Here is a 25,340-nt window from a genome sequence, read left to right on the forward strand (position 1 = left end):
TGCCGCGTGTGAACACAGGGTCATCTTGTACGATAGTGAGCGTACAGTCCTGTAAACGAACTCATTTCTGAATAATCAAAAGGTCAGAAGACAGGGACAAAGTGCCTATTCATCTACTCAGTATAGCAGGACAGACGAAGACAAAATAATTTAATTTCAGATATTATCAAAGTACTCACCAGGAGGCGGTGAGTCAACATCGCTGCAGAGCAAGACAACTCACTCAACGTGATGAGTGATGAATGAAGATCAAAGGTGTCGGGGAAGTTAGCAAGTGGGAGATTTTCCTCAGAGTGAAGAATGAGCCATGAAGGTGATGAGTTCTAGTTACGTAGATGTTACTGAGACCATGTGAACAACTTACACGTGCCAGGGAGTAAGACCTACACAACTGGCGATGAGAGAAAGAGAGAGAGAGAGAGAGAGAGAGAGAGAGAGAGAGAGAGAGAGAGAGAGAGAGAGAGAGAGAGAGAGAGAGAGAGAGAGAGAGAGAGAGAGAGAGAGAGAGAGAGAGAGAGAGAGAGAGAGAGAGAGGATAGATAGATAGATAGATAGACAGATAGATAGATAGATAGATAGATAGATAGATAGATAGATATATAGATAGATAGATAGATAGATAGATAGATAGATAGACAGAGTCCTGAGACTAATCAAAATGTATTTGAAGTAAATGAAGGAGCTTGACGTGAAGAAGGCACCATCTTTCAAGAACACACAAACAAACATTTATTGTGTAAACATACTGATGGTATATTCCTGGCAGTAAACTTAAGTATAAATATACAACCTGAATTATGACCCGAGTATTATTAGAAAATCTTTGACAATATTATGCAACGTTCTTAATATATGAACCTAAGAATAAAGGCAATTGGAGAATACTGACCCATATACGAGTTAGCTCCTACTTATATCTATCAAAATATTATGAATAAGTGCTCTAGATATCCAGTCAATATAACGAGACGATATCAAGATATTGCAAGGAAACGAAGAGGACGAATATATGTAAATAAATAAATAAATAAATAAATAAATAAATAAATAAATAAATAAATAAATAAATAAAAAATATAAAAATGAAAAATAATTACGAAACCAAGGATGCCCAATTTTCATTACATAAAATGACACATAACTTTTACGCTCAGCGAACTGCAAATTCACGACTTTATCATTTTTATTTGATAAATGTTCAGAAAAAAAAATATGTTGCGCCGCACCACACAGTGTCTCCAGAACTCTTCAAGACAGACTCTGCGGCGCTCTGCAGCGTCTTGGTGGCGGAAACTATTGGGCACTATGACTCACATGGCAGAGCTATTCTCTCTTTGTTTCTTGATGCTTTCAAAGAACATTTGGCAAAGTTGAACACATCAAACTTTTCAGAGAACTGTTAGTGGAGCAAGTCTGTCGTGTCGCCAGATATCTGTGTGTTTCGTATAAGATATGCAAAGTACTTGTGAAATGGAGTAATGTGCACACATAATATTTTACCTAACGAATGCACTCAAATAAGATGCTGGTTTTAGTACTGCCTATCGTGATCCATTGATGAATGAGCTAAGTCAGCAGAGCTGACTGTCATAGATGCATTAAGTAGAGACCTAAAAGTGTCTGAACAAGTGGAAATTTGAGAATACAATTGGAGACAAACGAGGCTGAGAAGGGACACATACAGAGACGGACGATGTCAACATCCCAGCCATCACTAGTTACTATTCTAGTAATAATAGTATTATTATCAGGTAATATTATCCTGGACAGGGTGGTTTCTTGAGGTTATCTTGAGATGATTTCGGGGCTTTTTAGTGTCCCCGCGGCCCGGTCCTCGACCAGGCCTCCACCCCCAGGAAGCAGCCTGTGACAGCTGACTAACACCCAGGTACCTATTTTACTGCTAGGTAACAGGGGCATAGGGTGAAAGAAACTCTGCCCATTGTTTCTCGCCGGCGCCTGGGATCGAACCCAGGACCACATGATCACAAGTCCAGCGTGCTGTCCGCTACCGACCGGTGGAATAACTGGCAAGAATTCATTCACTCCCGACGCCTGCGGACTCCCGGCCGTAGTCAGCAACCAGCAGCAATTAGCACTCTGAATGGAAAACAAACTACTGGATCGCATTCTGAAAAAAACACAACGTTGAATACAATAACCGAAGGGGGTGTTCAAGACTAGAGACCCGACGCTTGGGGCTAGCTTCACCAAAGTTTGCTGGATGACGGATGGGCGTGCAATGCAGTTTGTTAATGTTTCCTTACCGATTAAAAGTACAATGGGGCGAATGGGGCCTCGTAGCCTGGTGGATAGCGCGCAGGACTCGTAATTCTGTGGCGCGGGTTCGTTTCCCGCACGAGGCAGAAACAAATGGGCAAAGTTTCTTTCACCCTGAATGCCCCTGTTACCTAGCAGTAAATAGGTACCTGGGTGTTAGTCAGCTGTCACGGGCTGCTTCCTGAGGGTGGAGGCCTGGTCGAGGACCGGGCCGCGGGGACACTAAAAAAGCCCCGAAATCATCTCAAGATAACCTCAAGATAACCTACATGATACAACATGGGCTTATATTTCAAGATACAACATGGGCCTATATATTTCAAATTCAGTATGTCTAGTCCCCGTAGCCTCCCGGGAATAAGTAGGAGGCGGTTATAAGGGAGTGTTGTGGGAGCGTGAGACGGCAGCTGGCGCTGTGTTAAACACTCCCTCAAGTCTTGACGTGCACTTGATTGATCACTGGGCGTGGGAGATGAGAGAACCATTCTCTTCGTAGCTTGAGGTGTTCTAGTGACGTGGGCTCCCGTGACGTGTTAGTGTGGGAGAGCATTGTTTGAGTATTGTGTGTGTGTGTGTGTGTGTGTGTGTGTGTGTGTGAGTGTGAGTGTGTGTGTGTGTGTGTGTGTGTGTGTGTGTGTGTGTGTGTGTGTGTGTGTGTGTGTGTGTGTGTGTGTGTGTGTGTGTGTGTGTGACTATTAATTCAAAAGTTTAGCGAACAATAAATGAAATATTAAATTACATACATAATGTATGCTTTACAAAAGTAATTATAACCATTATTAAAAACTGCTTGAAAGTCTCCTTCAAACTCGGCAAGTGCCGTAAAGGGAACCTCACTAGCGAGGGAGCCGGTCGGCCGAGCGGACAGCACGCTGGACTTGTGATCCTGTGGTCCTGGGTTCGATCCCGGGCGCCGGCGAGAACCAATGGGCAGAGTTTCTTTCACCCTATGCCCCTGTTACCTAGCAGTAAAATAGGTACCTGGGTGTTAGTCAGCTGTCACGGGCTGCTTCCGGGGGGGGGGGGTGGAGGCCTGGTCGAGGACCGGGCCGCGGGGACACTAAAAAGCCCCGAAATCATCTCAAGAGAAGATAGCTCCCCGACCGATTTAACTCACACAAATGAAGGAGAAAATGAGGTGAAGGGTGAGACGCGGCGAGCAGAAAATGAGATGTGTGAGGTACAGTGAGTAAAAATGAGGAGTGTATATATATATATATGTGTGTGTGTTTGTTTATGGAAAAACCATATTGAAATATGACGGCAACTATGATGTTTTCAACGGTTAGGAGTTGATCAGTAGCTAGGCTAGACCGTCTAGCCTTAGGTGTTGATCAGTAGCTAGGCTAGACCGTCTAGCCTTAGGTGTTGATCAGTAGCTTGGCTAGACCGTCTAGCCTTAGGTGTTGATCAGTAGCTTGGCTAGACCGTCTAGCCTTAGGTGTTGATCAGTAGCTTGGCTAGACCGTCTAGCCTTAGGTGTTGATCAGTAGCTTGGCTAGACCGTCTAGCCTTAGGTGTTGATCAGTAGCTTGGCTAGACCGTCTAGCCTTAGGTGTTGATCAGTAGCTTGGCTAGACCGTCTAGCCTTAGGTGTTGATCAGTAGCTTGGCTAGACCGTCTAGCCTTAGGTGTTGATCAGTAGCTTGGCTAGACCGTCTAGCCTTAGGTGTTGATCAGTAGCTTGGCTAGACCGTCTAGCCTTAGGTGTTGATCAGTAGCTTGGCTAGACCGTCTAGCCTTAGGTGTTGATCAGTAGCTTGGCTAGACCGTCTAGCCTTAGGTGTTGATCAGTAGCTTGGCTAGACCGTCTAGCCTTAGGTGTTGATCAGTAGCTAGGCTAGACCGTCTAGCCTTAGGTGTTGATCAGTAGCTAGGCTAGACCGTCTAGCCTTAGGTGTTGATCAGTAGCTTGGCTAGACCGTCTAGCCTAAGGTGTTGATCAGTAGCTAGGCTAGACCGTCTAGCCTTAGGTGTTGATCAGTAGCTTGGCTAGACCGTCTAGCCTTAGGTGTTGATCAGTAGCTAGGCTAGACCGTCTAGCCTTAGGTGTTGATCAGTAGCTAGGCTAGACCGTCTAGCCTTAGGTGTTGATCAGTAGCTTGGCTAGACCGTCTAGCCTAAGGTGTTGATCAGTAGCTAGGCTAGACCGTCTAGCCTCGCTACTGATCAACGCCTGACCGTTGAACAGTTATAACTGCCGTCATATTTCAATGTGGTATTTCCGCACTTGTTGATCAATTTCATGATCGTTGTTGCATGTATATGCATGCATTCATGCATGTAGTATGTATGTATGTATGTATGTATGTATGTATGTATGTATGTATGTATGTATGTATGTATGTTTGCTTGGCCATAATAATGATTGCAACAGAGTATATTATGGACAAATAGACAGGGATCCAAAAACCTGCATCACCGAACACAGGAGATCATTTAGATATGGCCAAGAAAGCTGACCTTTATATAAACGTATGAGACCGATCACAAACTTATATGGGTATAATTCTTGTATAATTTATCCCCCAACACTGTGGCTTCAAATTTCAATCCTTCATAACCAAAATTTGTATATCTCCTCAGGGCAGTGGTTACCAGATTTGGTGAGCGATTATGTAACAAGGAAGTTATTACTCAATGCTTATACCTCTTCCCAGGACACCTGACTTGACGCAATAAAAGCAGCTATAGCCATATATATATATATAATAATTGACATGATACGGGTATACATCATCCATAATATATCCCCTGGTGGTATACATGGTAGAGGGCGGAATGAACCCCAAGTGAAAGAGCGTCAGTTAGCCCTGACCAGCTATTAGTTGACCCTTATGGCACCCGGACGCAAGTGCTACATATCCAAGACTATTATTTCCCTCCTGGCAGTATATGCGGGTCACGTGACTTTCCTAATGAGTTCCAATTCCCTGTTCCATCCTCCCTCTCTCTCTCCCAGCCTTCACAGACCATAAACTCTCTTCCTTTCTTCTCTGATAGTTCTTATGTCACACATCACTGCATGTTGTCCCTTCGTATTTTTCAAGTTGAATACCTTGATGTGACTCGACATTGGTAGCCATTACCGTTGCTTGGGTCATAAAGAGGTTTGTTCAGTTAATGGATTTGAACACAGATACGAACGTGTCATTGTTTACCAAACATTACCAGAGGCGTCGAGAATGAGTGAATAAACAAATCAAATAATGATAATTAGTGTAGGGAATACACAATGAGCCTTTATACACAGTAATGTCAAATGTAAATAAACTCGAAACGAATTCCAGTGTCAGATATCACCTTGACAGCATTTCCCGGACATGCGCACGACCAACGGGCTTTACCTCTTTATTTTGTGACTGATAAACTTACATATTGCCACGTTTAGGTAATGAATAACGCCGAAGTTTTCATTTTGTATAAATAGACAGCCACATAACCAAGGCCTCTCCTCTAGGCATTACAGCCAGTCTTCTAAAATTACGCGAGGCCACATCTTGTCTTATGCACTAGGACCATGCATCCTAGTCGTTAATAATTCTACTTAAGTATGATGGCGAAGATCACTGAAGGGCACCTATAGGGTCTCCTAGGATAATATATTTCTTAAAGGCACCTTCTCGTAATGTTATATGCCTCTGACTGCAACAGTAGAGTTCAACTCAACGAGTGCATTCAATCCTAGGAAGTTGAGCTGGAGCCTCCGCGCCAACATCAACACACGGGCATAACTGGTATCATCAACACCCACTTACCATTGTAAGTGAGCTCCTGCCCTGTGTCTCGGGGCAACAGCAAAGTCTTCAACTAGCACTAAGAGGTCATGATGTTTGCCCGACGTGTGGCGCGGCCATTATGTATGCCAACTTCCGGTACACGCAGTAACGTTCTATATAGCCTAGGTCTACCCTTAACATCGTCCACCTTTGTATCTTTTTTGTAACTTTTCCTGTTTGCGTTGTTTAATTTATGCTTGACTGTAAAATTAAAATGATATATAACTAACTCTCCATAAATGTAAATCGCTTAACTTAAACAAAGGAATATATAATATTGACACCTATTAGAGTAATGAGACTGCATGTGGAATTATTAGAATTTTATGTTTTTTGATAAACTATTCACAAAGACAAGTACATCTGGCAATTTTTTGTTATTAGAAACAAAATTGCTTCTAAATGATTTTTATCGAAATATAAATTTATTTAAATTTTTTTATCAGATGTACCTTTTATATGCTGATTTGGTATAATAGGTTATAAAGCTGTATATTTAAATAATTCAATATATTACGTCATTACTGGTTAATAAACCAATTCCAATTAAAATAATATTCTCTAGATGTAAACCCCTAGAGATTATTCAGTTGTCAGTTAAGTGCCACGACCTGTGGAGTGTGGTGATAGTTCAAGTAAACTATATAATAATAATAAAAATAATAATAATAATAATAATAATAATTATTATTATTATTTACAAGAAGGTACAATGGGTATGTGAGATTACATAAGATTGGTATTTTACATTCTTGCAAAGCCACTAACAAGCGTAGCGTTTCGGACATCACCACTAAGCTCGTTCAGCTCATGCAAAGTTCTTTCAATTTTGCATTGCTAATGGTCTGTAGTGTGATAGCGGTACGCAGTTACTGGTTGCAAGGTAAATCGCCAGAAATTTTTTTTTTTTATTTTTATAAAAGAATACACAATGTACAAAACAGACACCCGCCGAACAAACAAGTTATGAACATACACAGGACAATATAACAAAGGAAGTAAACCACGGATACATTAAACATACCCAACAAAAACCAAGAAAGAAAACACATGACACAAGGCACAAAAAAAAAAAAAAGAGAACCCAGAAACGGGGACAGTATGTACCACAAAAAACAGAACATGTCATTAATAGCACACAATAGAAATAACATAAAACATAGGCACATCCACACAACCTTAAGTACAGAAATACAAAAGGAGAACGCACATACAAGCCCAACCCAACAACCCAAACACAGGTGCATAAAAGTATAGAACAACAGGCCTCCGAAACCCCTAAGAGGCAAAATTACAAAACTACATTAAACAAAAAACATGGAAATACATACATTGAAAGTCAAACAGAAATAACTGAGTACATTTCTTGTTTCTTACTCCGTTTCCTCAAGCATAATTAAAAAGACATAATACAAAGGCAGAACACAAAACACAAATCAAGAAAGAACAGATAAATAATACATAAATAGCACAAGGCAAAGTACATGGCACATAAAAAGAGAAATAACAATCAGTAATGGCAAAAAAACACTCATAACACAGGAACAGTAGTACATGAAAAGGGGGGGGGGGGGGGGAGGACAAAACATAAACCCGGGCACCCCAACCCCCCCCCCACACAGAAATCACAAAAGACAGAAGAGGTACGCTCCAAACACAGGAGCACATAAGCATACATACCATAAAGAACAAAAAATGCACAAAACATAAAACCCATACAAGGCAAACAAAAAGGCCCACGCAGGAGCCAGGGAAAACATAAAAACCACACCCACACACAAGCACACCCAACGAAACACACACCCACAGGAGCAACCACAACAGAACAAAACAACCACACACACACCCCGCCCAACCCCCGCCGAGGAGGCCCATCGGAGGACCGGGGACCGAAAATAAACCGGAACAAGACCCACCCAACCAACCCACAGCCAACATCCACGAGCCCAACCCACGACCAATCACTCAAAAGCAGCCCCACGAACATACGCACCAGTAAACCAACCACAAAAATCATCCGGAAAAGCACGCTGCAGCCACCACCAGGTGAACCGTAAGCGCCCTCTCAAAAACCCCAAAACCCTATCAACCCCATAACCCTCCCTCCGGCCAACCCACACACAATACACATAGTCAGCGACAAGAAGACAGAGCGTATTACGCACCCGTCGAGAGCCCCGCGGAAAAGACAAAAACAAAAACGGCAAAAAACCACCCCGACAACCCGGCCCACAAACCACGGCCAACACAGCACGAAACCAAGCAAGCAAACCACTCAGCCTCTCACAAAAATAGAAAACATGTAACTGAGATTCAGGCAAACCACAGTGGACACATGCGTCAGAGGCACGCAAACCCAGCATGTACAACCGGTCATTTGTCGCCAACGACAAATGCAACATGCGAAACAACAACTCCCGCTGCTGCGGCGCCAAAAACCGCGCCCCTAACGCCGCCCACACCTCCCCCCAATCCCAACACGGGAATAAAGACTCCACCCGCGGCTGAACACGACAAAATAGAACCCCATAAATCGCCTTCACTGAGAGAGACATATAACCCTGACAACGACAGACAGCCCGAAGAATGTCTACCGCCCAGGAGTAAACAGGAGGGGTACAAAAGGCCACCTCCCGACAAACACCGCAATCCACCAAAAAACTAAACCGGACCGAACAATAAAAAACACACAAAGCATTGAGCCCCCCACCCAACGCTAAACCCTGACGCAACGAGACCCAGAACAGCGCCCGAGCCCTGGTAAACACATCAGGAATACCAACCCCACCTTCCCGCACCGCTAACACCAACGTCGAGCGACGAACCGGGTGGTAACGACCACACCACACGTACCTATAAACCTGACGTTCCAACCCCAGAGCCAGCCGGCGAGCTAGGGGGAAACACCGAGCCACGAACCAGACACGTGACAGAACTTTACAAGTAACAAGCAACGCCCGCTGATAAATTGTTAACGGGCGCGCAGCCAACAACCCAACCGCAACACCAACACTACGAGAAACCGCACCCCAATTAAATTCCAAAGATCTCTCGTAAGAAGCGAACCAGGTGATCCCCAGAACTCGCAGAGAGGAGACCACCGGAAACCAAGACCCCTCCCACACAAGGCGAGAGGACCACTCACCGATACCCATAAGACCAGATTTGGCACGATTGACCTGGGCCCCAGTGGCCAACTCAAACCTCTCAACCACGACCTGGACAGCCCGAACAGAACCAGCAGAGGCCACGAACAGGATGGTATCATCCGCATAACCGCAGATGGGTAACCGAAGATCAGAAGGCAGCCGGGGGGGACGGATCATCGCACAAGCCTTGACCGCCCGAAAAAAAGGCTCCTGAAAGAGCACATAAAGGAGCATGGAAAGCGGACAACCCTGCCTCACCGAACGGCGGACAGGGAAAGGAGCACTCAAGAACCCATTGATGCAAACCCGACTGCAACACTGAGCGTACAACATACGCACCCAACGAACAAACAAAGGCGGAAAACCAAGCCTCTCTAACACACGAAAAACAAAAGCTAACGAAACACGGTCAAAAGCCTTAGACCAATCCAGGCAAAGCATCGCTGCAGACAAGCGAGAGCCCGACACGTACAGAAGCACATCCCGAAATAACGCATTGCACTGCAGCAACGAGCGACCTGGAACACCACAAAACTGTTCCACGGAAACCACAGACGCAACCACACGGCGACACCGACCAGCTAAAATCTTGGACAGGATCTTATAGTCCACATTCAACAAAGTAATGGGTCTCCAGTTCGAGAAGAACCGCAAATCGCCCGGCTTCGGGAGCAGCCGCACAATCCCAACGCACTGAGAGACAGGCAGAACGCACCCCCGGAGGCAAGTCCGGACCACCTCCAAAAGAGCATCACCCAACACATCCCAAAAGGCAACATAAAATTCGACAGGAAGACCATCCGAGCCCGGCACCTTCCCGGAACGAAATGACCTCACCACACCGAAAAGCTCCCCCAACGAAACATCTTCCTCCAAACCAACACAATCAGCAGCAGACAACCCCGGAGCACAACCACCCAAAAAACCTTCCGCAATCGCGTCGTCCCCTACCACCTCCCCATAGAGCGCAACCAACTCTTGCCGCACATAATGCAACACACCACCGGTGTCCGAAATAACAGACCCATCCGGCCTTTGCAGAGCCGTAAAAAGAACACCGTCCCGCGCAGCCTTCACCTTCCCTACAAGAGAAGGAGAGAGCCGTTCCCCGTCAACACGTTCACTCACACGAGCACGCACACGAACACCCTCGGCCCACTCATTCCGCAAACTACAAATACGCTCCTTACACTCCGCAATCTCCCCAAAACAGTCAATCCCAGCATTGTACCGCACATACAACCGCGAAAGCCTCGCCTGGAACAACCGCAGCAACCCAAACCTTCCAGCAGCCTCACGTTTGGCAGCCACCCGAAAAAACAACCGACATTGCTCCTTACACCACTCCCACCAATCTAAAACAGAAGGAAAATCACACCGCCGGGCGAGAACCCCGACCCACCAAACCCGAAACTGCCCACAAACCCTCGGAGAACGCAACAACCCACAATTCAGCTTCCACCACCCCGCGCCGACCCGTACCTGACTGGGCACACCAACCCGGACCACCACGAGACTATGGTCCGAGAAAGCAACCGGGACAGTGTGGAAAGCAAACACAGAACACCCCCCGCCAGTAACATACACGCGATCAATCCGCGAACGCGCCCCATGCGCAGCAAAAGTAAAGGACAACTTGCCTCCATAGAGCACAGCAGCATCCTTGAAACCGCAAGAACGCACCACCTCCAGCAGCGCACCCGAGACATTCTGCGGGCGGGCGCTACTACAGTCCCGCGCACTCGTCACACAGTTAAAATCACCACCAAAAACCATACACCGCGTATCATGACGCAGGAAAGGGAGAAGCCCCACCCGAAAAAACTCCTCCCGTTCCCGACGGCGAGCCACCCCCGAGGGGGCGTACACCGTCAGGAACGGAAGAACGACCCCCAAAAACTCAACCCTCACAAACAAAACCCGCCCATCTTCATCCATCTCCGTGTGAAGCACGGAGAAGGAAGCCCTCCTAGAAAACAACATAAGCGTCCCCCCGAAGGACGTCCTCGGCGGGTTGAGCACAACATGAAAATGCGCACTTAAACACTGCAGCACAGACACCTCACGAACATTATGCTCCTGGATCAGAGCCACATCCACACGCTGCTCCTGCAGAACATCCAACAGGCCCAACTGGACCCCAAGATCATTCAAACCACGAACATTCAAAGACGCACAGACAACAGAGGGCGCCATCGGGAGAACCTCAGGACACCCCCAACCCAACGCGTCCCCCAGGGGACACAACCGCACCCGCAGCGGGAGCCACATCCACACCACCAGGCTCAACCCCCTGCCGCACCCTGGAAGACGACCGGCCAGGAACCGCCTTCAAAATCACAGGAGATACACCATGCGAAGAGGGCGCCCCAGGCGTCGAGGACACCATCCACAGTTTTTCCACTTCCTCCGCTGCCCCGAGCCCGACACCACGCTCAATGCCCCGCTCATCCCCAGATCCCGCTTCCGAAGGGGGAGGAGGAACCACTGGAGAAGCGGAGGGAGGAGCACCAGCCAAAGGCACACCACCCGAAGCCTCGATCCTCTTCCCAGGGGGGCCCCTGCTGCGCGACCGATCCCTCGGAGCGCGCTTTCGTCGAGGAACAGAAGAGCCCAATGCAACCACAGGAGGCACAGCACAAGCGACAGCAGGCGGCTGCGCCACGGCACCAGCATCAGGAACACCGCTAGGCTGGCCGTCAGGAGACACAGTATCAACACCGCCCCTGGCCTCGGGAAGCACACTGGCCACTGCACACGGGTCGCCCTCCGGCACTACACCACACACGTCGGATTTCAAGGAGACACTCGGGTCGCGATGTACCTCCGCCGCCACCAGCATAGGCGCACCCGAAGCAGGAGCCGCGAGAGCATCAGAGTCAACAGACAGAGTAGAGGACCCAGCAGCAGACGGAGAGGTAGGGACAGCTGGGGACGACGCCTCCAGAGGCACACCCACAGAGCCCGGGCCCGCTGGGGGCGCCCCAGCCTCCGGCAGAAGTGGAAAATCATCCGCATGGAAAACCGATGGGTCCTCCGGGCGAGGGGCACGGCAAGCTGCAGCGAAATGGCCTACCTCACCACACCGGAAACAGGAGCGAGTCTGCCCCTGGGAGAACACACGCACATAAAACCCACACACAGCCACCCGAGAGGGAATAGCCCCAGAGAGCCGCATGCGCAAAGTACGGGCACCCATACGGAGCCCCTTCAGGCGCCCACTAAGCAGACAGGCATGACGCTGCCCCACCACCTCACCATACCGACGGAACGCGGCGGACAGCTCCTCCTCAGGAAACTGCACCGGCGCACCATGAACGCTCACATACGTCAGGGGGCCCCACGGATCGGAGACCTCCACCGTCACAGCAGAACCTGGAAGTACATGCGTCCGTGTACCCCATCGACGCACAAACAGCTGATACACCTGCGCCGAGGAGAATGTCACCGCCACCCGGGTAGGGGAAAGTTTCTCAACACCGTAGAGATCTTGGTACTCAACACGCATGACGTCCATAAGGGCAACCTCCACCAAGGGCCAGTCAATGGGGGCCGAGAAATCAAGCCGGGCGGTGTCGACCCGGCGAACACGGCCACCACTAGTCGACGCCATGACACCCGCCAGGCCCCGGCCAATGGCCGCACCACACCGTCAACAAGACGACCACCACGCAGCAGGTACAGGTCAACACTGACAGCCCGGGCCGAACGTCAGCGCCCTCCGGTAGCAGAGCGGCGAGTCAAATCGCCAGAAATGGTGTGTATATGATTTGTGAGGACCAGGAAAGGAACTAAGGCTCTCAGGATTTTTTACAATATGTCGGACGATCACCAGAGCAATCTTGGAATAGAATATGTAACCAAACACCCGCCCTGATTTGTTCGCAGGTCGAGTTTTAAAAATCGTCACTATGAGGTTTGAGCGATCTACCTAAGTCATCGCTGGACCTAAACCCAATATGTAACACTGAAACTTTACTGCCACTCATCCACAGAATAGGTATGAGGTCTATAATAAGTTAATTAAAGTAACTAAAACTCACTTGTTTTAGTTAGTTGAGGATACACCTGTTGAGAAGACATTGATGCTTGCTTGATAAACTATCAATACACTAATTTTATGTTTATGCTAATAAACTTATACCTAGTTCATCAATGCTATAAGTTGGTTATTTAGAAGAATTTTGGAGATCAGTTCCTAAACCTTTTATGTACCATTGAACGTTTTCCACTATAACTAATTAACAGAATTGATATAGGGTTCACTACCACTCACAGAATGTGAGGGGGTTCAATACCACTCACAAAATGTGAGGGGTTCAATACCACTCATAGGATGGATATGGGGTTCACTGCTAATCACAGGAACTGTTTCTACTACCACTCACATTATGGTTAGAGTCCACTCCCACTCACAAGATGGGTATTGGGCCCACTCCCACTCACAAGATGGGTATTGGGTCCACTCCCACTCACAAGATGGGTATTGGGTCCACTCTTACTCACAAGATGAGTATAGGGTCCACTCTCACTCACAAGATGGGTATAGGGTCCACTCTCACTCACAAGATGAGTATAGGGTCCACTCTCACTCACAAGATGGGTATTGGATCCAGTCTCACTCACAAGATGAGTATAGGGTCCACTCTCACTCACAAGATGGGTATTGGATCCACTCTCACTCACAAGATGAGTATTGGGTCCACTCTCACTCACAAGATGAGTATAGGGTCCACTCTCTCTCACAAGATGGGTATAGGGTCCACTCTCACTCACAAGATGGGTATTGGATCCACTCTCACTCAGAAGATGAGTATTGGGTCCACTCTCACTCTCAAGATGGGTATAGGGTCCACTCTCACTCACAAGATGGGTATAGGGTCCACTCTCACTCACAAGATGGGTATAGGGTCCACTCTCACTCACAAGATGGGTATAGGGTCCACTCTCACTCACAAGATGGGTATAGGGTCCACTCTCACTCACAAGATGGGTATAAGGTCCACTCTCACTCACAAGATGGGTATAGGGTCCACTCTCACTCACACAATTGTTGCCAATATCGATACAATTGAGTAATGAACCAAGGTGTACACACTTACACACCCATAAAATATTCAGAATACGATTGCCTTATTGGGGGGGTCTGTAATGCAATACTTCTCAGGAGTATCATCATGTGGTTGAAAATTAATAATATACGAAGCGAGCGTGGGTGACGCTTGGCAACCGTAGGGGCGTCTGGCACCCCACCCAAAATAGTGGCACCGGCGACCCGTCTCAACGCTTCCAGACGACTCCAGCCACCAGCCACGTGCCCATCTCACCTCTTATTACCTCTCAACACATTTCTAACCATAAGATAACCACTTGTATCATTAATTATTATAATCATATATCAATCCAAGGAGTTCGGCACTCGGCCTTTAGAATGAAATGCGACAAGATGTTCTCTACCTGCCTTGAGACATTCGAACACTCCAACGCGTACACCGGCGCAGGAGCACGTTGTGATATGTACGCAATCTACACGCTATTTAAACCTTGTCCAAACTTATTATCTAAATGGGTTCAGTTGAATGTTATACTCGCTGCACGTGGTACCTATAGGCCTACTGTGTACCTGTCAGCTTCACATTGTAGGTATGTAGCCATTGCTAGGCTTCACGGTGGCTTTGCAAGTACGGTGATAGTCGGGTCAATGAAGCTACTTGCTGCAGCGTCAACTATGAATAATATAAGATGGGGGACTAAGACTGTCAGGCCATTGTATTGATGAGGTCTCGAGGCGGGTGAGCAGGCACCCCCAAGGAGGGCCACACTGCCAGGCACTCCACGAGGGCCACACTGCCAGGCACCCTACGAGGGCCACACTGGCAGGCACCCTACGAGGGCCACACTGCCAGGCACCCTACGAGGGCCACACTGCCAGGCAACCTACGAGGGCCACACTGCCAGGCACCCTACGAGGGCCACACTGCCAGGCACCCTACGAGGGCCACACTGCCAGGCACCCCACGAGGGCCACACTGCCAGGCACCCTACGAGGGCCACACTGCCAGGCACCCTACGAGGGCCACACTGCCAGGCACCCTACGAGGGCCACACTGCCAGGCACCCTACGAGGGCCACACTGCCAGGCACCCCACGAGGGCCACACTGCCAGGCACCCTACGAGGTCCACACTGCCAGGCACCCTACGAGGGCCACACTGCCAGGCACCCCACGAGGGCCACACTGCCAGGGCACCCCACGAAGGCCACACTGTCAGGCACCCCACGAGGGCCACACTGCACCAGGCACCCCACGAGGGCCACACTGCCAGGCACCCTACGAGGGCCACACTGTACCAGGCACCCTACGAGGGCACCCCACGAGGGCCACACTGCACCAGGCACCCCACGAGGGCCACACTGCCAGGCACCCTACGAGGGCCACACTGTACCAGGCACCCCACGAGGGCCACACTGTCAGGCACCCCACGAGGGCCACACTGTACCAGGCACCCTACGAGGGCCACACTGCCAGGCACCCCACGAGGGCCACACTGTACCAGGCACCCTACGAGGGCCCCAATGCCAGGCACCCTACGAGGGCCACACTGCCAGGCACCTCACGAGGGCCACACTGCCAGGCACCTCACGAGGGCCACACTGACAGGCACCAGCATGGCACCCGGAGAGCGCCGTCCCCTACACACACACACACACACGTCTCACTAACCTTCTTGAAGCAGCAGATGAATCACAAGACGACGGCGGCGACGCGGCAGGCCCCTAGCTGGCACTCTTTGAGTTGAAGGACCTTGATGTTATGTTTCCCGGTGGCACTTGAGGATGGCACTGGGCACGAGGAGCGACACAGCTGCCCACCACACCTACTACTGCGCCGCCACCAAAGGTGCGGGACTCATCTAGACTTTGCGAGAAGGTAAAAATAACTTATGGAGAGCGGAGAGGGAGGGAGGAACGAGCAGGTGGGAGAATGAGGCACAGGGAGACGGAGAACGTGGGAACAAGTGGGAGAAATAACCTTATGAGTATCTTAAGACTGGAGGGTGACTATTACAATTACATTTATTCCTCGGAAACGATTTAATTTATTAAATTCGAGTAGCTTTTCAAATACACGAAGAGGTTTCGAGAATTTTCTGGTAAGCCAGGCGGGGTGGGAAGGCGACCTATGCGATCGGGAAATATTCGTGTTGGAGGGTGGTGGTGGAGTGTTGCAGGAGTGGAGGTGATGGTGGTAGGTGTGTGGTGGTGGTGGAGAGGGACGACACACGACCAACCCGCCCGACGCCACAGACAACACTGACGGGGGAGATGGGTAACCGGCCCGCCCGACATCCATTCCCACCCAACCCCGCCAACCTCCAAACCCCAGAAATCCCCGCCCACATCGGAACCTCGTTCCTCAGACCCGCCCACATTTACCCTCAATCCTCAGACCACGCCCACCTCTACCCTCACTCCTCAGACCACGCCCACTTCTACCCCTCACTCCTCAGACCACGCCCACCTAGCTCTACCCTCACTCCTCAGACCCCGCCCACCTCTACCCTCACTCCTCAGACCACGCCCACCTCTACCCTCACTCCTCAGACCCCGCCCACCTCTACCCTCACTCCTCAGACCACGCCCACCTCTACCCTCACTCCTCAGACCCCGCCCACCTCTACCCTCACTCCTCAGACTCCGCCCACCTCTACCCTCACTCCTCAGACCACGCCCACCTCTACCCTCACTCCTCAGACCCCGCCCACCACCACCCCATATTTCATCTTCCCATCGACCTGAGAGTATTGCCAGCTTAAAAGTGTGTCATGAGTACAAGAGTGCATTAGAATGTGATAACCCGCATCATTAACAGCAAGAAGTACTCAAAAGTTCCATAAACTAGTCAATCAAATTAATATCGTTGAGTCTGTTTACAGAAAATTCGAGTACATTAATTACATAATAAAAAGTCAAAATAACATCATATCACTTAAATATTATCAATATATACAGGAAAATTTGGATTTGCATTTAGAAGTATTATTTTTCCTGTGTTTTATACAAAAATCATCACAATGGTGGCTGGAGTGAACAGATGTTACAAAAAAAAATATTTAGAGCTTACAATTAGAGCAGGGAGACTGATATAGGCAGAACATATAGCATAAAATTAGGATGTTATAGAAATATGCACACCTCTTTTCAGCTCTATAGGAAGCTTCCAATTTCTTATCATTTGTAGCCTAATGTAAACACCTAGAGGTGTTTTCAAGGTCTTAAGCCCTGCCTTTCGATCATCAGTGGTTCAATGCAAAGACTTTTCATTCGTTTATCTTAACATATTTGTCATTAAATACAACTGTATCGGATATAATATTAATCCATTCAATTTATTTACGACTGAGGAAGTTCTGATATCTCTATAACTCATTTTTGTCTCCAGTTTAATTTAACAACAACGTCCAGTTTCCAGCCTCCATGTACCAGCCTCCATGTAGCTTTAGTCGTGTATTTACGGGGGTGGGGGGAGAGGGGGATGACGAGCTACGGTTTTTGGGTCCCGCCTCTTAATCGACTGGTTGGTGTACAGCTTTCACAGCCTAGAGTTGGGCTGTGCCATATCTATATTTACAGTTGCCAATGGAGTTTAACTTTGCTATTTCACTTCTTATAGTGCATTCCAATTGTTCACTTAACTGACACTGAAAAGATTCCATTTAATGTCTCAGAGGCTCATCTGGGTACTTAGTTTTCATATGTTTGAGCACTACCCATCCAAAATAGCCTATCCTGTCAACTTTCCTATCTGGTAATCATGTCTCCCTGGTTTCCTCCCTCTTCCATTGACGTGAGGTTTAACTCTTTTAGTCTCCTTGTAACTCATGCCTCTCAGTTCTGGGACCAGTCTGGTGCCATGTCTCAAAACTTTTTCCAGCTTCGATTTGTGTTGAATGAGATAAGGACTCCATGCTGGCTCCGCATATTTCATAATTGGTCTGATATAAACGATATACAAGATGCTGAATGACTATTTGTTCAAATTCCTAAAGGCTGTTCTGATATTAACCGACCTTTCATATGCAGTTGATGATATTCACTTGATGTGGACTTCTGGTGAATGTTCAGTGTAATATCAAATCCCAATTCTTTTTTTTCTGTTCGACGTCAGAAGGATTTTCTCTTTGATGATGCCGAACATATCTTTTAAATCTGGCCATGACGAACAGAAGAAAATGTACATATGATGGTTAACACTGTAAATGTATGACCACGTCTGTGGTAGAAAATAATAATATCAAAGTTTCTTGCAGTCTTCTATCGTATTTTTTTCTCATAATTTTTGCATCAACGATTACATTGAGTGGAATCTATTTCCTATGGTAGGTCGGTCACATAGATTAGGAATAGTATTGACCCCTGCGTGTTTCCCTTTTTTTATACTGGGACTTCATTTGGTTTTTTTGAAAATTCAGATTTTTCAGTCTCTAGTTTTATTGAAAACGTTAGTTAGCAGATGACCAATTACCTCTGGAGCCTCCTTCAATGGCCATGGTGATGTTAAGTCTGGCCCTAATTTCCTTTGTTACATCTAATTCCTCCAGGTGTTTCTTAACTTCCTCTACAATACTACCATGTCATCACGTGTTAACTCTGGTCTCCATGCTGGTGCTTTTATAACGGCTTACTGAAATAGTTTGTTTAGTTCTTCAAATACCTCCTTGTCTTTTTCTGAGATCCAGCTTTTTTATTCAACCTCATCGCGCTTGCGCGTGCTCATGTGCATGTATGTGCTTGTTCTTCCATTTACAATTGCTCCCGAGGAATAAGGTGTAGGTGTAGGCTGCCCTATGTAGGTACTCCTAACCCTTCTGCTGCTTAGTGCCCCTCCACTTGAAGGCGTGAATGGAGTATTATTAACGTACGCGTGCCTGTAGGTACGCGTCATCCTTCAACAAAAGACCGCCTATTACTGCATCACGCACTGTTTTATTGAACATGGCAACCCAGTGCATCTGTGTAGGGCTTAAAACAAGAAAAAGTATGTACCTTCTTTATGTCATCGATATCTTTAAACACACCTAATCTAACCTAACCTGACCTGACCTGTGAAAATACGAGATAAAATGTTGTGTTTTATTTATGGTGTGCAGGAGGCGAGAGACGTAACTATGTCGTTATAATTTTCAAGTCCCAAAAGGTTGGAGGATACTGGAGCACCGTGAGTTTACCAAATCAATTACGATCACAGTAATCTAACAACAGCAAAACTTAAAGTAGACACAGAAAAAATACATTTATTTTCGGCAATATTATTCTTCAGTAATACTTTTCAGAGTTAGTTTAACATACAATGAAATTATTACTCGAAGTATGAGTTATAATAATAATAATAATTTATCCACATGAAGGTTCAAAATAGGTTGGTGAGATTACATAAGACTGGTATTTTTACATTCATGCAAAGCCACTAACACGCATAGCTTTTCGAGCAGGTCCTTAATGTAACATATCAGGTATATATGAAAAGATACATTGAAGCAAGGTTTTATATCAGCAAATAACTACAATATAAATTGACAGGTGATTACACTGGTAAAGATATATGTCTTAAGTACTAATATTGGGAAAGTGGGTAGTACAAGATACAGTTTGGAGCACAAGGTAGGAAACTATGAGGATGAAATTAGATACTCTTTGGTTTTACTTTTGAATAAGGTATAGATTGGACAATTTTTTAATTCATCAGGGAGTGAATTCCATAGATTAAGTCCTTTCATTTGCATGGAGTGTTTTCACAGATTTAGTTTGACTCTGGGGATATCAAAGAGATATTTATTTCTGGTGTGGTGCTCATGACTTCTATTACACCTATCAAGGAAAAGATTCAGATCAAGATTAGCGTTTAGGAGCAAGGTTTTGTACATGTAAATAGCACATGAGAATGTGTGGAGTGAGTGTATGTTTAGCATGTTAAGGAACTTAAACAGAGGGGCTGTGTGTTGAAATAAGAAATAGAACTATAATATCATCATCATTGCTATTATGATCATGGAAAACACTATCACAATTACGTAAAATATAAAGCAGAGTTTTCCCACGGCATAAGAAAGCTGGTAATCCAATTAGTTCCGTAATGCTTCTCTTACAAAAAACCGGCTCCTAAATACCTGCTCGTCGCTGAGCTGCGTTATGGGCGTCGCACGAGGCTTGATGCTCCACTTTAGGGATTGATGTGGTGGTGGTGGGGGGTGACAGCCGGCTGAAGCTTCTCACTTGGGGAGATGGGGGTTCACCAGCCTGAAGCCCCTCTTCTGAGGGATTGGGAGGGGTCAGAACCGGCTGGAACGCCCTCTGCGGGGGATAGAGGGGTCACGGCCGGCTGGAGCCCCTCTAACGGGGAAGGGGGGGGAGGGGTCACAGCCGGCTGGAGCCCCCTCTCACGGGGAAAGGGGGTCATAGTCGGCTGCAGCCTGACAGGCAACATTAGCCAGCAAAACCTGGGGTAGCGGCGCCGGGTAGTGGCTGGCCCAAGATTCATAGCGAAAGCTGTCACCTTAAACGCTTCCAAGGACTACTAACCTCGTGATATATCGCCCAAGTTCAGGTTATATTAGCAATTATTTTAATAATAGCAATAATATTAATATTAAGGATGATGATCCACTAGGCATCGCCGTTACGAGGTGAGCTTGTTGCCTCACACAAAAATATATAATCGTGAATTTAAATCACAGTCAGGATCATAAGAGATATCCGCAAGCAAGAAACTGCAGCAAGTAATTTACTTTTTAAGTATAACTCTGATAATTAATGGGTAAGAGTGTGCAGGCAAACTCACCCTGGGCGAGAGTGAACGTATATTATGCCGTTTCACTGCTCTATAATTTAAATATATTTATTTTCATCTCGCAACGTCTTAATGAGAGTGACATAGTGGTTGCCAGGATCAGATTGGGCTAGCGTTACCTGCGCCAGGTGATGAATCTCCCAATTCTGAACAATTTCTGCGAGCAAGAACTGCTTTATGACCTCACACTACATTATTAAATGTAATCATTAGACCCTTCAGACATGCCAGTAGGAGGTGCCAGGAGCTTTGCAATTATTTAAGTATTCACTCGTGTTTTTGTGGATATCCTCCGGAACACATGGGTGGATAAATTGCAATGCTCCTGGCACTTTCTACCGGCAGGTCTGAAGGGTCAAATGACAAGACCCGCAATAATCTAATCTTTACTAGTACTGGTTCAGTGATTACATGACCTCCTGTATGACAAACTACCATGTGAGATACCTTGTGGTTATCTTGTATTGGTTTCGAGGCTTAGCCTCCCCGCGGCTCCGGTCATGCCCAGGCCTCCTTGTTGCTGGACTGGCCAACCAGGCTGTTGGACGCGGCTGCTCGCAGCCTGACATATGAGTCACAGCCTGGTTGATCAAGTATCCATTATAGTTGTTTATCGAGTTTTCTATTGAACACTGCGAGGGGTTGCCCAGTTATACCCCTTATATGTAGTGGAAGCGTAAGGGAACTTAATTCGTATCACACACACCCAGCCACTTAGGCTGGACGGTAGAGCGACGGTCTCCCTTCATGCAGGTCGGTCTTCAATCCCCGACCGTCCAAGTGGTTGGGCACCATTCCTTTTCCCCGTCCCATCCCAAATCCTTATCCTGACCCCTTCCAAGTGCTATAAAGTCGTAATGGCTTAGCGTTTTCCCCTGATAATTAATTAAAATTCATATCACACAGGTAGGCCATGACACAAACTCTGTAACCCTTCATGTACTGTAGGGTAGTAGCATAAAAAATACAAATATATCCAAATTTATAAATACAAAAATAAATTTGCCTTGGTATCTCTTGGAATTCTCATTATCTGCTGATGTAGACCTGACCAAATGTAAACTGTCAACAAAATTATTCGCACATCCTCTATCACTATCTTTTTTCTCAGTTGGCATAAGGTACCTGGAGCTTTGCAATTACTTTATTCACTCATGTGTTCTTGAAGATATTCTCACAGTGTACCAAAAATTTGCCAGTGTAGGCTACTAAACATATGGCCCTGTATATACGACTAACCATCCTGCGAGATGGGGGACTTTTATTATCACTGCTACCTTATTCACTCTTGTGCTCGTGATATTCTCATAATGAACCCAGTCTGTCAATGCAGACTACTTATTACATGCCTCTGTATACCGAACCATCCTGTGTGAAGGGGATTTTTTAGCATCATGTAGTTAGCTTTTTGACACACTGTACTTCCCTTCATATAGTCTAGGGTAGCTGCACTAATGCAGATGTACCTAATGTATTAATAAAAAAAAAAAATCGGCAGGTAGGCAGTTCCATAACCCTGTGGGACTATACCGTTTGTAGGGTATATGTTTTTGTAAGTGTATTTACAAACGGAGGGTCCCTAGACTGCAAATCCCAAATGCTACTCCAACACATGTTTACTTAAAATATATGTAATATATGCCTCTAAATGGTTATTTCTCTTCTATTTTGCATTTCTTTATGTCTCCTCGTCCCTCTTTAGATCACTGAAGATTAAAAGGAAAAAATCTATTCCTTCTAGTAGGTCATTCACATAGATTAGGAATAGGATTGGCCTCAGAACTGACCCTTGTGGAATGCCACTGGACACATTCAGCTACTCTGAAGTCTCCTTTCATCTCTTTCATAGACTCTTTTTGTCTACTGTTGCAAAGGTGCTCCTCCTTTATTGCCTTCTGTCACTCCTGCCTGTGTCTCCCTTTTGTGCACTATGCATAACTCAAGAGATTGACATATGCACCAATAGCAGTATGCCATCTATGGGAGTATATACAGAGAGTTTACTTTAGTCCTGGAATATGTTCTGGGTTAAAGTATTCTTACCTTTTGGTTACTAATCTAGTGTCACGGTCTTAATGACTCTCGTGCAGAACACCAAACTAAATAAAAACCATGGTGCATGACATCTTTAACATAACTAGGTTACACCCTTGCCATGTATATTGGGCAGTGTGGACAGGCGGTGGCCAATGTGACTGTGGTCCTCATTGGACTGCCACCACCACCACCTCCTCTGTCTTCCATGGTTACCATCATAGTAGCTCAGGTAAATTGTTGATCCTACTATAGATAGTCAGGAAATGTGTCATACTGGTTATTGGGGGGTCAAGGCATAGTAGCTGTTGACCAAACCACACACACTAGAAAGTGAAAGGACGACGACGTTTCGGTCCGACCTGACCCATTCTCAAGTCGATTGTGATACATTCTCACAATCAACTTGAGAATGGTCCAGGTCGACCAAAATGTCGTCGTCCCTTAACTTTCTAGTATGGGGTTTGGTTAACATATTTCAGCCACATTATTGTGACTCTTCATCTGCACATGGTAGCTGTATTTTAAGAAATGAAGTGTTGGGTCATTCACATTTCTTTATGTCAATTCATTATGTACCCCACATACCCATCCTTTAAGTAGTAATGGAAAAGATTACAGAGGGACATAATAGGCTCAGGAACTGAACCCCAAAATTAAATTAGCTAAACAAGCTACACCCTTGATCAGATGGTCACATACTGTAATGTCTATATTAATTTTTTTGTTATAACATAATGAGTTCACGAACTGGACCAAAACAATCTTTAAGCTAAGGAATTTACATTTGCTTTAATCTAGTTACATATAATTTTTAATTTACATAGCAAGCACCCTGTACCCATCCAACGATGGAAAGCTTAGTCATGTATATGCACTATCGCATTGTTTGTGTTGAGTGTCTTAGTTTTATTTTTCATTGCCAATAAAATTGACATATTAAGGAAAACCAGTTTTTAATAAATGATTCAAAAAGATACAAGAGAAAACCACACAATAAACACTAAATGAATATGAATTTGTTTTCCTACAATGTTCAACACAAACTTGTGTTATTGTAAAAGAATACTGTATAATGAAAAAATCAACAAAACATTCACACTGAATACAGCTTACAAACTGTATAGAATAAACAGTACAGCACAAGTAACTAAATTTAATATATCTAAACCATATACATATAACATATTAATTATATTTTTAAATATAAATATATTGTACTGTATTGTAAAGTATTGTATATCTATCAAAGAAAAGTTAAATTTAGATGACCTTTGTGAATTTAATGCTATTAATTCTATATTTATTTACAGTTTTATATCACAGAAATGCACATTATGCTTTGGAGGCAATTGCTTGTACTTGGCCTGAGCAGAGGTTTCAATGTTATTTAAATTAAGCCTGTGTGTCTTTGCTCTTGTTAGCTGGATAGTCTGGTGAATCAAGGTCCTCTAGCAGGTAGCTCTCACCAGAGTGACTGGTGCCTGGCTGAACAAATTGAAATTTGCCATCTGTGTCATCAGTTTCCTTCGGAGATGTTTCACTGACGCTTCCTCGTGGATACCTGTGTTAAACAGAGTGTACTGTAATTAGAATTGAAAAAATGCATATGTAGCAATTTGGGACTAAAAACCTTACAAAACGTGAAACAAAGTTCTAAACTATACTTGAGCAACAAATCCAATCACCAAAGAACCACTTATTTCAAATGAAAGATAATATTTTTGTTCTTTTCCTCAGACCATCGGTATTTATATTTTTTTCCAGTTAAAAAACCTCAAATATTAAATTAAAGCAGCACATCTTCCTGATTCTGACCAGTTTTGTGGGAGCATAGTAACCATGAAAATACTGTATAGCTAATGAAGTTCTGCATCAATTTGAATAATTGGTTCACCTTCTGAAATATCTGAATTTTTACATTATGGAGATTGCAATATATTTAAATACAGCATTTGCCAGAATTAGCTATTTATTTCTATGAAATACAACAAATGTTTTAAAAACTCATGTTTATTGATGTTTATCATGATGTGTTATCATGTAACACTTTCTAAATTATTTCATCTCTGTTTCAGAAACCTAACCCTAATAATGAATACACAAAAATGTACCTTTGTTGTCACATCCCATATCAAAGGATTACAATATAATGAAATCGGAGAAAGATTTACAAGGAAATTTCACAAAATTGGTCCTACAGACAAAATCATTCGTGAACTTGTGAATAAATTTAAAAGAATTGGATCCA

At 45.6% G+C, this 25,340-nt stretch overlaps 4 protein-coding genes across 7 annotated transcripts in view; 2 read left to right on the top strand and 2 right to left on the bottom strand.

The window, feature by feature from the left end:
- Positions 1-16,530, bottom strand: part of LOC123774759 (SET and MYND domain-containing protein 4) — a 144,854-nt gene extending 128,324 nt beyond the window's left edge. For all 4 annotated transcript variants that reach the window (XM_045769337.2, XM_045769335.2, XM_045769336.2 and 1 more), the window contains exon 1: positions 15,932-16,530. The gene's annotated coding sequence lies outside the window, so the exon portion shown is untranslated. The remainder of the gene's footprint in view (positions 1-15,931) is intronic.
- Positions 12,820-15,865, top strand: LOC138355635 (putative uncharacterized protein ENSP00000383309). The gene is made up of 2 exons (XM_069310953.1): positions 12,820-12,886; positions 15,009-15,865. Exons 1-2 carry the CDS (start codon positions 12,820-12,822, stop codon positions 15,863-15,865), a joined length of 924 nt encoding a protein of 307 aa, XP_069167054.1.
- A 3-nt stretch (positions 16,531-16,533) lies between the features above and the next one.
- Positions 16,534-17,007, top strand: LOC138355636 (platelet glycoprotein Ib alpha chain-like). Its single transcript, XM_069310954.1, has one exon. The coding sequence runs from the start codon at positions 16,534-16,536 to the stop codon at positions 17,005-17,007; it is 474 nt and encodes a 157-aa protein (XP_069167055.1).
- Positions 17,008-19,740: 2,733 nt separating this feature from the next.
- The window catches only part of LOC123774671 (MAM and LDL-receptor class A domain-containing protein 2), an 82,593-nt gene continuing 76,993 nt past the window's right edge, over positions 19,741-25,340 (bottom strand). Inside the window, exon 48 of the mRNA XM_045769179.2 lies at positions 19,741-24,653. Coding sequence (XP_045625135.2) covers positions 24,485-24,653 — 169 coding nt within the window. The 3' untranslated portion in view covers positions 19,741-24,484. The remainder of the gene's footprint in view (positions 24,654-25,340) is intronic.

Source organism: Procambarus clarkii, chromosome 68 (genome assembly GCF_040958095.1).
Source record: "Procambarus clarkii isolate CNS0578487 chromosome 68, FALCON_Pclarkii_2.0, whole genome shotgun sequence".
Taxonomy (NCBI): domain Eukaryota; kingdom Metazoa; phylum Arthropoda; class Malacostraca; order Decapoda; family Cambaridae; genus Procambarus; species Procambarus clarkii.

Coding starts and splice junctions, on each gene's coding strand:
- LOC138355636 (XM_069310954.1), top strand. CDS start 16,534: ATGGGTAACCGGCCCGCCCGACATCCATTCCCACCCAACCCCGCCAAC.
- LOC138355635 (XM_069310953.1), top strand. CDS start 12,820: ATGACACCCGCCAGGCCCCGGCCAATGGCCGCACCACACCGTCAACAA. Junction 12,887..15,008: donor AGACGACCACCACGCAGCAG/GTACAGGTCAAC, acceptor GCGGGTGAGCAG/GCACCCCCAAGGAGGGCCAC.